Source organism: Lampetra fluviatilis, chromosome 8, assembly GCF_964198595.1.
Source record: "Lampetra fluviatilis chromosome 8, kcLamFluv1.1, whole genome shotgun sequence".
Classification (NCBI taxonomy): Eukaryota; Metazoa; Chordata; class Hyperoartia; order Petromyzontiformes; family Petromyzontidae; genus Lampetra; species Lampetra fluviatilis.
This window is the reverse complement of record NC_136282.1, coordinates 4,718,323-4,730,661: the sequence shown is the minus strand read 5'-3', so window position 1 is coordinate 4,730,661 and position 12,339 is coordinate 4,718,323. Positions and strand designations below refer to the sequence as shown.

The 12,339-nt window shown below is 40.7% G+C and overlaps 1 protein-coding gene across 5 annotated transcripts in view; it reads right to left on the bottom strand.

Annotated features, from left to right (window-relative positions):
• The window catches only part of LRRIQ1 (leucine rich repeats and IQ motif containing 1), a 111,967-nt gene extending 101,225 nt beyond the window's left edge, over window positions 1-10,742 (bottom strand). For 2 of the 5 annotated variants that reach the window (XM_078858890.1, XM_078858894.1), the window contains exons 1-7: window positions 10,605-10,742; window positions 8,648-8,771; window positions 7,038-7,152; window positions 6,116-6,207; window positions 5,113-5,245; window positions 1,999-2,183; window positions 503-577 (exon numbers count right to left, since the gene is read on the bottom strand). In XM_078858890.1, the coding sequence (XP_078715016.1) occupies window positions 503-577; window positions 1,999-2,183; window positions 5,113-5,245; window positions 6,116-6,207; window positions 7,038-7,152; window positions 8,648-8,767 (720 nt within the window). In that variant the 5' untranslated portion in view covers window positions 8,768-8,771; window positions 10,605-10,742. Of the gene's footprint in view, window positions 1-502; window positions 578-1,998; window positions 2,184-5,112; window positions 5,246-6,115; window positions 6,208-7,037; window positions 7,153-8,647; window positions 8,772-10,584 lie in introns of all 5 variants that reach the window. The other 3 variants (XM_078858891.1, XM_078858892.1, XM_078858893.1) reach the window with 3 other exon arrangements.
• Between the last annotated feature and the right edge of the window lie 1,597 nt (window positions 10,743-12,339).

Here is a 12,339-nt window from a genome sequence, read left to right as displayed (position 1 = left end):
AAATAGACCTGTTTATGTCATAATCTGGAGTAACCTTTTGTGTTTAGTTTGTTATCCTTTCCCCACACCTCCGATTAGCACGGTTGGTTATGTACAATGCGAAAGAAGTTCAACATACATACATTTAGACTTCAAACTTTCGTGACTGCAGGAATTCATATTCTTGATTCTTTCGGTAAAATCACGTAGATAGAAAACACATTTTTTTTGTAATAAATGAAAATTTAAAATAGAAATTAAAATAATAAATTGAAATAATAAAAGCAAAAAACCTCAATAAATACTCAAATTAAAATAGTAAAAGAAAACAAAAAATAATAAATAGAAATATTTTTATTGAAAAAAATATATTTAACATTTTGTATTTTTTTTTCTATCTACGTGACTTTACCAAAAGAACCAAAAATATACATACAACATGAACAACAGACATTGCTAGATACACATATTGGACCCATTTCCGGTCAATGTGATTGTCATACTTTTTAAGCAATCACCATACCTCATAGTTTCTCATTTCCGCTTCAAATGACTTTTGATTTGCACGTTCTAGTTCTTCCACCTTTGCTTGTTGGAGCTGCATGTAATTAATCACAGATAAAACCATAGACTAAGATCATGTACATACATTGGAGTAAAATCAGCAAAGTTAAACTATTCTCCTGCTCAAACATGCATTTGGTTATGCTCAACTCTGTTGGTTGTCATGAACTACAATTTCATATGAAAATGGCAGGGGCCGGTCGATCTAAACTATCACCACTGCCGACTTACCACAAATTAGTGAACGTTTTTTCAACCCCTGAAGAATGATGGGCTGAGTCAACCCCTTATCAGGATATTAATTTTAAACCTTATAATTGTGTATCCAGCACGCTACACACTGTATGACCTACACTATATGCCATAATATGTAAAATAAATCGATGTAGATTGTATTATATTGTCCAAGATTATATTTTTCAAGAATTCTAGCAGCATTGACTTAAGGTACGAATCATGTTTGATAGAAAAATGTATAATTAATAACATACAACTATGCATTGAATGTACAACAGCTCGAAGCCATTTGAAAAATTACCACTTCAAAATAACTGCATGTGTGGCCAATTTGTTTTAGAACACCCAACTTAATAAATCGAGAAAACGTGGCTGGATAAATGGCCATATTTACAGAAATGTGCAGACTCTTTTCTGTAGGACTTTGCTAAAAAATACTAATTTGTCAACACGTGAATAAGAAATCTGAATTTGGGGAATTGGAGGTCATGGAAGAAAGAAGTGCAATCACGTGTTTTATAATGTTATCCACTTCTTGGCATTACGTGGGAGACATTTCTAATTCTACAATACCAGCCACTGTTTGTTATTGAAAGTCAGTGTCTCCCTTCACAAATGAGTAATGGGCTGGTACTTACCTCCATTGGCTTCCCTGAGCCAGTGGTGGACATTACACATTCTCTCTTTCGGGTGATCACTGTAAACTTAACACAATGGTATTCATTTAAACAACCATAGAGAATAATGGGCTGGGTAGACCCCATCCATTATTTGAACTTGCGACCTTGTGATTGCGAGCCTAACACTCAACCACTGCTGCTTGCTCATACCACTCCTGGCAGAAGTGCCTCCACTCGAAGAATCTCTTAGATTTAACAACATACATAGATGTGCATTGCATGTAGAACGTCTCTCAGTCCGAGGGTATTGGGCCCACTCTTTGAGGCTGGCCAGACATCTTGAGAGAGTTGGGAGAACCCAGGCTTTACTCCACCGCACACGACCTCTTGTTCGAGGCGACTGTGGTGTACATTTCACTCCAGTATGCTAACCATTACATCATGGCAGCATCTCTTGCCTGATATCACTTGAACAATCAAACAAGTTGTACAACACCAGCCACTGCGTTGTATTTCAGTACACGGGAGATAACGCCAGTTGAGTGATGCCAGCCAATGCTTGGTGTTGCTTGGCAAGGTGTGGCAACTAGGAGTGTACCAGCCGCTGCCGCTGCAAGTCCATCTCCTCCTGCTCGTCCTGCTCCTGCCTCGCGCGGCGGCGCTGCTCGTGTTCAGGCTGCCCGTGGGTTCTGTCACCGGCTCCCACGAGTCTCATCGCCTCCTCGCTGGCACCTGCCGTCTCCGCTATCGAATCTGTCCCGACACTGGCATTTCCCTTAATATCTGCAAGGGCGAATTGATAACATATTGTACAGATGGGTTGAGTGTACACGTAACTTTAAATTTATGTTTGTAATGCTTAGGTGTAACAAACAGTATGACTTATTAGATACGTGTCTTTTCCAAGGTCGTTGATAAACAATTATTGCTCAGGAGATACAACAAGAACCAATTACCTTCAGCGCTGTAAACATTTTTAATAAAACCACATATCATCTCTGAAGTAGACATCCTGTCTACTCTGAGTTAATACCCTCATCTAACACACCTGTTTCTATATGACAATGACGAATAAGAATGAACTTAAATGGTTTTAATTGATGGAGTGTAGTGATACGTGCAATCGCTTCTCAAATTGCACACAGGAAGCAAGGAAGGCTGCTTATGCAAGTGTGTCAAGGAAAGTTGAGATAGGTTCAATTTTTTGATTACCACTTTCTGATTTATAACAAAGCTACGTGGTGTGAACATGGTAACCAGACTTAGTATGGCCATACCCAGCAGCGAGGTTGCAATAGTAGATAGCAGAGATATGGAGTGAACCACACAGATTGCACAGGTAAACAATGACATGTCATATATGAGAAAAATGCCAAATGCAAATGACCTTGAGAAAAGTCCTGAAATATCCCTTCTTTGGCTGACAAGATACAGCAGTTTGTATTGCAAGTTAGGAAATGAGGTGAACTATTACATGACATATCAAGTCAAAGTGTCTGCATGTTCAAATGAGTATTGGGCAGCGCTGATGTAATTGGTAGGAATGAGTCAGTGGTGGTAATTCCACATTCCTACCAAAGGGGCCAGTATACCCTTGGAATTGCCACTGCTGACTTCCAAACGTACTCATTATTGACTCTGGAGGGATGATAATATTGATTGAACTCCTGACTGGGATTTGATATTGTGATATTCTGAATTGTGAGCCAAGCACTCTACAACTGGATATTATATTCGCAGTGATTTCATAATTAAATGTACTATCCATTGATTAACTAGATTAATAACCCACTGAGATTATTTCTCATAAAAAATACACCTGCAAAACCACTGATATTCATGGGTCATTTCTATTATGATGTGTTTTCGTGTTAATTTATGTTCTACAACTAGGATGTGGTATGTGACACCCATACACAGATGTCTTCTATTGTGACTGATATTCAAGTTCACGATCATCATATTTACTGCTCTTTGTTAATTTCCCCTTCTAGTCCTAACTATGGAAAGGTGGATTTTCGATCATTGGCTAAGAGCTGCATATTGAGATAAGCACCACCCTACATTTGCTTGAGCAGGGATACACGTTGACTGTTTGATGATAGTGTAATCCTACATATAAAAACATATGAACACATGGCTGTCAGGATTGCATGTGTAAATAAATACAAATAGATGCAAATGAAATAACAAGTGCAAAAATACTCGTTCATTTAAGAGATTTACAGCTGGCAAGCTGTGTGCATATCAGAATTAATAATGCATAGTCAGTGATTCCACCACATGGGGGCACATTTGTTTGGTATAATGAGGAGTTTGTAAGGGTGAATTAATGCATCATGGTATGAATAAATCACCGCGGACAGACCTAATGCTAATGGCACATCTTGTTATCATTATCAACCATTTTGTATTAAATCTGGCTTGAACATTACATTCACCATTTGGGCTATATTTTATCCTTCGTGACGTGACCTAATTTCGATGTGCAGCCATATAGCTCGAAGGTAATGGCTTTGTGTGGTTTTACAAATCTATTTCACTGGGCTGTGAAAACATATGCGAAAAAATGGCATGATATAAAATTACATACATTTTATACATATGAAGTAGAAATCCCCTCATCTGCATTTAATGAGTGGTCATCATTACAAGTACATATAGTTATCGCTTCAGACATCCTGTTGTCTGCTATGTTGTGGTTAAAAAGACATGTACAGCACTATGTTGTCAATCCACTGCTGGATGAGCACCTCTCTACATCTTGAGGGATCTTTGACCACATTTCACCACAAGTTGTGGCTTAAAGATGGAAATGCAAAACAGCAATGGATATTTCTGCACTACCCTCTACTGTCCATAACGTCGATTGTACCCGTATTCAATGCATGGCGGTCACCCATCCAGCCACTATCCAGGCTCCACCCAGCTTATCTTAAAATATTGGATGACTTCTCGGCGATTTGTAAAACGCAGGTCATATCAGTCTAACGGCTAAAGCTTTCGGAGCAAGGCACGGGCGATCTCAACTGTGCCTTGGATAAGTCCCCATTGCACAGGTGACTCTCTTCTGCTCACCTGCAATGGTAAGCCATTAAATCTGCTCTATATTGCACACACAAGGAAGTTACCCAGGCAGTAAACCTATGAATTATGACACACTATAAGCCATTCTCTACAGTTACTTCAGTGTTTTCTGAGTATCGGTATGAAGCAGAATGTAATGATTTTACGGAAATCTCTGCAGACAGCAGAGCTGCATGCTCTGTTGATGAATGATCCAGGCACAGACACCATAGAACTTCCAAAATAGGCATCTCTTATAACAAATACACAAGTTATTATTATGCTGCCTAGACAAGTTCTTATAACTCTCATTACATGTATCATCATTCTCATCACACATCATAAATCCTCTGCTGGGTGAAGGCACCCCCAAGCCTCAAGATGTACAGGCCAAATTGAATAAAAACATTTTCACGTGACGAGTTTTATTATGATACGGTCATACTGACAAGACTCGTTCATAACATGTTTTTGTTTACATTTGAAAACTTGCTGTTCCCAGGTTAAATATGTGCCTGGTTGAAATGCAAGCTCTTTGTACTGCTGGTCCAAATAATTTATTACAGGACACAGCACATTGAGTCACACAGCCACCCATAAATAACATAAATTTCAAAATACGTTTCGCAATGCTAAATATACTTACTTTGGAACACATCAGCATCTGTTTCGCGGCCACTAATGTCCTCTTGTCCAGCAGCAGGGGGCAATGAAGAGTCACATTCTTCTGATGCCTCTTCACAGCTCTGCCGTTCATATTCCTCCAATTCTGACAAAACCTACGGTGGCAAAATAATGGAAGACTGGTGTGGGAACAACTGGGAGAGCACCATCATCGGAAATAAGCATCTCATTGAAGATCCCAATCATCCACACCTCAGGAAGCTCAGTGCCCCACAAGCAGTGGGTTTCTTTATATAGTATCAAAACTGGCCACACAAGGTGCGATCACCTTTTCACAAAGCAAAAATAAACCACCCAAATGCAACTTCGGTACACCACAACTAACTTTGTAACTGATCGTGAACTCGTGTCCACTGCAAGTGATCTCCGAGGGCACGAGTGGTGGATATTCGATGTTCTTTAAAGTCATAAGCTGGATTTACAACTTAAACATCAATTCATAATTCCTACTGAATTCATAGCCAAACACAAGAAATAAAAAAACATTTGTAATATAGAATCCAAGCCTTCAAGTGTTGCAAATAACTGAACTTAAATATGTAAACATATTCCTGCGGAGGGAGCTGGTAGGAACGTTGGGTTGCCCGGTCAATGGCCAGGGTCAACGGCGGCGTGGTGTATTCCGCAAATATGCCCGACTGTGAGGGCGGGCACAAGCCGGCGTGAGTAGATTAAACGTTGAGTTTCATAAGGGCACCACGGGGTGACCAGCCCCTCCCCACCCAGCCCCACCCAGCCCCTCCCCACCCTCCCATCCCCACCCAGCCCCACCCAGCCCCTTCCCACCCTCCCCTCCCAACCTCCCCTCCCCACCCAGCCCCTCCCTCCCCACCCAGCCCCTCCCTGCACGACGGACGGACACAATAATTCCCTGTGGGCTGGTGTAACCAGGAGGTTCCTACCAGTATTATCCACTGTATGTGTAAAATGGATGCAATATTGCCACATATCTCGGGTTAACCTACCCTTTTCTTTAGGACCTCAGGATCTTCACCATATTCCTTGGCTAATTCCTCAAGCAATACGTGAGACTTAAATGAAACTGGAGCCCAGTTGTCTGCAAGGCAAGATATGACAAGTGGAGAAGTTATTTTTTAATAATCGCATGCGATACAAAAATTTGATTCAATATTGAGTGAGGGATAATACTGTGACACTAGTTATCAACAATAGTGAACTACACACGATCAAATAAGCTGGGCACAATTAACAATGTACTTAACAGGTAGATCAAAAATAAATGGTAACATCAATGTAACAAAAATGGATTAGCAACTGGTTACATGCCTGGCAGATGCTGAGTGAAAACACAGGTGGTCTGAAAAGTGAAAAATGGTTCACAAAAAATAGGAGCCAGAATAATAGTGTCCAGATTAACTATGGGAAAAACCTAGGTATGCAATCCACACTATAGATATAAAAATTACATGACGAATCTCGATATGGTGTCTCTCAATCTATCCATCAATTATGCGATTAAATAAAACAAATTATTTCATTCATTAGACATTCAAGTGAAAAGGTCCCCATCCTCTAAGAAGCATGTCCATGGGTGGCCCTGAGTCTGTTAATGATTACATTTTCCATGGCCAGTGCCTATATCTCGATAGGACAACCGCTATTCACTCGCTAGAAAGTGATATTAATTTCAGTGACTAGAAAAGGGCTGAGTAAAACACAGACCAGGATTTTAACTTGCAACCTTTCATCATGAATCAGCATTCTGTGGCTCCACCAAAAATGAATTATTATCTATTAGCAAATATGTTATAACAAAGTTTGAGGCTTGGGTAGGAGTTGTAAGGGATCTGCAGTTCAGGAAGGTTCAGGAAAACGTATATATTCATGCTGTATTTGATTTAGCGTAAACATAATTTGATCTCATACTCAGGTAGGGCTCCTCCTCGTGCAACTTATTGTAGATGTCTTCCGCATCCTCAGCTCTGCTCTTCACTCGCGCCATGTACATGAGCACTGTGTCAGGCAGGCCTTCCTCTTCAGGCTAATCAATGTACACACATATCAGCAAAACGTTACAATCATTAACAGGGGTAATGGTAGTGATGCTTGCTAATTGAGCATTGTTGAGATTCTCCGTTTTTATATTTGGCTCCTACCCATAATAAAATAAACTTGTCATGAATCAGCATGGTTGCCATTGCAAGTCAAAGGATACTAATATTCTGCATGAGGATACAAAGATTATGCATGTTCATTGTCATGTACTTTCGTAATTCCCCCCGCCTCCCGATTGTTTCCAATTGCACTATTGACAGTGTGATGAGGCAAAACATATTTTCGATATTGTTAATTCTCTAAACTGGAATTTAGCCTAATTCAGTGCAAACCCGAAGTCAATATGAAGGGGTTTTGTGCAGTTGTTAGTGGGAGGTTGCTCAGATTGAGACCTAGGGTCTCAGCTGAGCACTATAACCTCTGAGCCACCCAGCCACCTCAAATCTCCATGCTCAAAGAGTTGACCTTAATTCAATTGTTAAGCAAAGTAGTATAGCTTATTTGGCAGATAAGCACATACAAAGGGACATACTGTATGTATGTTGAACTTCTTTTGCACCGTACGCAGACATGCTAATCGGAGGTGCGTACGGACAACTAAACACAAAAGTCAGTTCTAAATAAATGCGTTTTCAATCTAGATTTAAAATTGCATAGCACCAGTGGCTTCCTAATATTATTGACGGCTGCAGAAGCGCATCTGAAAGCGGGCGACGCAGTGACCGACTTTGTTCGATGGCCAGCCAAAAGCCGTTGCCAGGATGACCGGAGTTCGCGTGACAGTTTATGCTCCTTGACGAGATCAGCAAGGTATTGTGGGTCAGTTTTGGCACGCACTTTGTGTTTAATGAGTGCAACCTTATAACGTTTGTAGCAAATGACAGGACAATATAGGTAACAATGCAATGCTCTCACTGCTGTCCACCACAGAATCCCACAGCCTATGCCAACTGTTGCACACAATAGTCGCCCATCCAAGCGCTATCCTAGCTCAAACCCTGCTTAGCTTCCACTACCTGATGACATTGCTCACTTACTTTAAAAGCTCAAACATGTCTGGTGTCCAGTCACTTGAAGGATGTTAAGCAAAAGGTATTGTTTGTAAGTAGACGCTAAATTGACGCGTTATTCTTTATCGAAATGCCAAAACAACTATTTATATGTAGAGTACTCTTCTGTAAAAAAATGCATAATTGATCGTGTAATCTACGTTTTCACAAAATTTCAGTGACAGGAATTTGCTCTTGCATTTACTTTTTAATGTAAATGTATGAATGAATAGTTACTTTTGTTGTTATTGTCTGTCATATAAATAATTTAAAGCAAGTATATATTTATAAACTGTAGTGTTAAAACAAATCCTGGCCGCATTTTCTGTAGTTTTATGTTGTCCGATTTATATATTCCTTGTGCCTCAGTATGCGGCAAATTTGCCGCCTCGGAAATGTCAAGCCGATTTTGAATATAAAGAGGATGCTTACTTCAATGCAGGCAATTTCAGCTTGGTCCTCTTCAGAATCATTGCCTTCCAACTCCTCCAGTGGCACATTGATTAATCGTAGCTCACGCTCAATGGCTTCTTCCAAATCTTCGCAATCCATCTGTCTGGAGAGAAGACAAAGTATATACGAAATATTTTTTTTGCAAACATTATTTTATTACTTCTTAACAACAGGCCATTTCTGGTGAAGTGGCTGAATGGCTCAGCGGGGTAGGAAGTCAGGGCGTTGAGTCATCACGACTAAAACTCTGGGTTCCTTTCCGTGATTTACCTACCTATTACTCAATTATTGTCTCACGTTTATTCAGTTGGTCAGGGTTTTAGTCACAATCGACTGCACAAGTAATGCTATTTTTGTTCAATTTATTTTACATATTTCAGCACTGAGGCCAAAAAAGGCAGTTTGGCTGACATGTGATGAATTTTATAAGTGCCACCTTGTATTGATGAGGCTTAGTTAAGGCAATTAAAAGTAGTTATTTGATGTCTTCCATGTTTTTTTCGCTGATACAAAGCGATGCACTGCTCTATTTTAGTTGTGAATGGAAATGTTTTTAACTTTGTGCTGTGACATTAATGTCACCAATGAAAATAGCACACAGACTAAATAAAGGTTATGAACAAAAGGTGTTTAATACATTTATTTAACGTACCAAAATTGTATTTATGTCAATCTAGTATTCGCTTTCTCCAACTATTATTGCCCATCACTGTGGAAAGTAAACAGTGGTAATCCTGAAAAATATAGTCTGTTCTCTACCATAGGAATGTGGAATTTACACAACTGGCTCAGGACTGACACCAGATGTGAGTGCCACATAAAACTCAAATAATTGAGCTTAGAGACACTTTACTTTGGCTGGCTCTTGACATACAACTCTAGTATAGTATGCAGTATAAAGCCACTACATCCTGGAGTAAGCAAGTAATTTACATCAAGTGGATTGTCCGCAAGAAATCAAGTACAAGTATTGACGGCTTAGAATTGCACTGCCATGCACAATGAGGAAGACGTGGATTACAGAACGTACGCTCGTCAAACAAACAACTAACGAAGGGAGTGGCAGCCAAAGCACAACCACCTTGGAGATGCAGCGATGAAATCAACTTTGTGTGCAGATGCTGAATGATTAACATCGCCGAATCGTGAGACGGCTACTGCTTGGGGAGAGGCCTTCATCCAGCAGTGGATGATTGATCGTGGCTCATTACAAATGGACTGTAACTGTGCGATTTGAGCAATGAGGCACAGTACTAAAGTCACACAGTCGGTGGTCTTTCCGCTCAAATGAACACGGCTCGCCGCTCACATTTTCCGGAGCCCCCCGAAGCAACGGCGGAAATTCCACATTCCCATGGCGAGAACCAGGATTCACATTGGACAACCACGGCTATCGTAGCAAGAGTACAGTCGTACGCGAGGACTGTATTATCACCACCACGAAATGCAGTAGCACTGTATCATAAACATGTAGACTAAGCATCACGCGAAAAAGTCAGCATGCTGTCAATATGTAACGCTCTACAATAGGGCCCATCAATTTGGTGCGTACGCAAACATCTGTCAACACTTGACGTACCCCCGGATCCTATAGAAGGGCCGACATTTAATCCACGCAGAAACGAACAAGGATTAATAATATTCACGTGTTTAAGCAAACAAATAACTCATTTGAAGGCCAATGTAAACATTATTATCGAGGCTTCACCTCCCCCCCCCGATACGCAAGCGTACACATTTGTGTTAACCACCCCATCCCCCTCCATGAGAACGGACTAAATGGATGGCCCCATATGGAAAATAAATAATTTAAAGACGACACAGAACAGCACGTTGATTACATTGTCATATACAGTACTCAACAACGCGACAGTGCTATACCAAACCCATTCACCGACAGCGTCGCAATGTCTTACGCCAGGATGTGAACCTGTACCTTGTAGCTCGCGTGCGCTACTTAGTTAGTGAGTGAGAACAACGCGGTTTGTAGCCACGAAGCCTCCTTCACGGCCTTGGCAAGCTCCGCTCAGCATGTGGCCGTGCGGGCGTCTTTGCGTTACCGTGGCGACGGGGGCCGCCGCTACCGGAAATGCGCGCACGTGGCCATCAGCGCGCACGTGGCCAGCAACGCGCACTGCGGAATTGGCGTGAACCGACTTCAGTGGCCAGGGGGTGGGAAGTTTTTGAGTGAACGCGTGCTATGTTAATTACGGTAAGGCGTGTGGAGTAAAATTTGTATATAAAGCTTCGTAACTGCAGGGATTCATATTCTTGGTTCTTTCGGTAAAGTCACGTAGAAGGGAAATAATAATATTAATATTAAACAATACAAATTATCACGACGTTTCGACTGCAACACAAGCAATCATCAGGTGTGAAATCCACGGCAAGAAAATTTGAAAAAAGTTTTTTTTCAAATTTGAAAGAAGAAAAAAATGAAATTTTCTGAAATCCACAGCAAGAAAATTTGAAAAAAACTTTTTTAAAATGTTCTTGCTGTGGATTTCATTATCAGGTGTGAAATCCACAGCAAGAAAAATTTCTTGCTGTGGATTTCACACCTGATGATGATGGCTTGTGTTGCAGTCGAAACGTCGTGAGAATTTTTATTATTTTATATTCATATTATTTAATTATTTCCCTTCTACGTGACTTTACCCAAAGAACCAAGATTATGATTCCCTGCAGTCACGAAAGCTTTAAATCAAAACGCGTGTTTAGTTACTTACGGTAACGCGTGCTATGTTACTTACGGTAACGCGTATTCTTGGTTCTTTCGGTAAATTCACGTAGAAGGGAAATAATAAAATAATATTAATATTGAACAATACCAATTCTCACGACGTTTCGACTGCAACACAAGCAATCATCATCAGGTGTGAAATCCACAGCAAGTGAGAATTTTTATTGTTTTATATTTATATTATTTTATTATTTCCCTTCTACGTGACTTTACCGAAAGAACCAAGAATATGAATCCCTGCAGTCACAAAAGATTTAAATCAAAATTTTACGGTAACGCGTGTTCGGTTACTTACGGTAACCTGCGCTAAGCGACGATCTCTTTGGTGACGCCGCGTTGGAAGTGGTCTCACAAGCACACTAAATAAAATACACAAGGCGACGTTTCGGGCAATGGCCCTGTTTCCTACTAGTGTACGCAGAGTGGCCAGAAAGATTTTTGGACAGTACCGTGGGTTGTAGCTTTCTAGATAGAATTAGCGAAGCGTGGGGCAGATGCAAGCTTGTAATTACACTGACCAACAACATAAATCAGGTGAATGACAACATTTTACCTGTTCAGAACAGCGAATGGGTTTGGGCAGGACACGTCGCCGATGATCAATAATACGGGATTGGAATGTGCGAACATCTGAATGTAAAGTGGCAGGAAGGCATCGTAGACAGTCGTGAAGATGGAATTGTGATTTGGGTGGGACGCGTGTGCAAGGTGGTGGAGGGCTTGGCTAAACGTTAAAGGTATCGCGCGCTTTCAGATGCACTTCTGCGGCCGTCTGGAACGCTCTTCTGATATTAAGGAAGCAACTGGGAGCTATGCAGTTTTAAATCGAGATTTAATTATTTTTTTAACTTATTTTTGGGTTTAGTTTGTTGTCCTTAGATTAGCACGGTTGGAAACGTACGGTGCGAAAGAAGTTCAGCATACATAA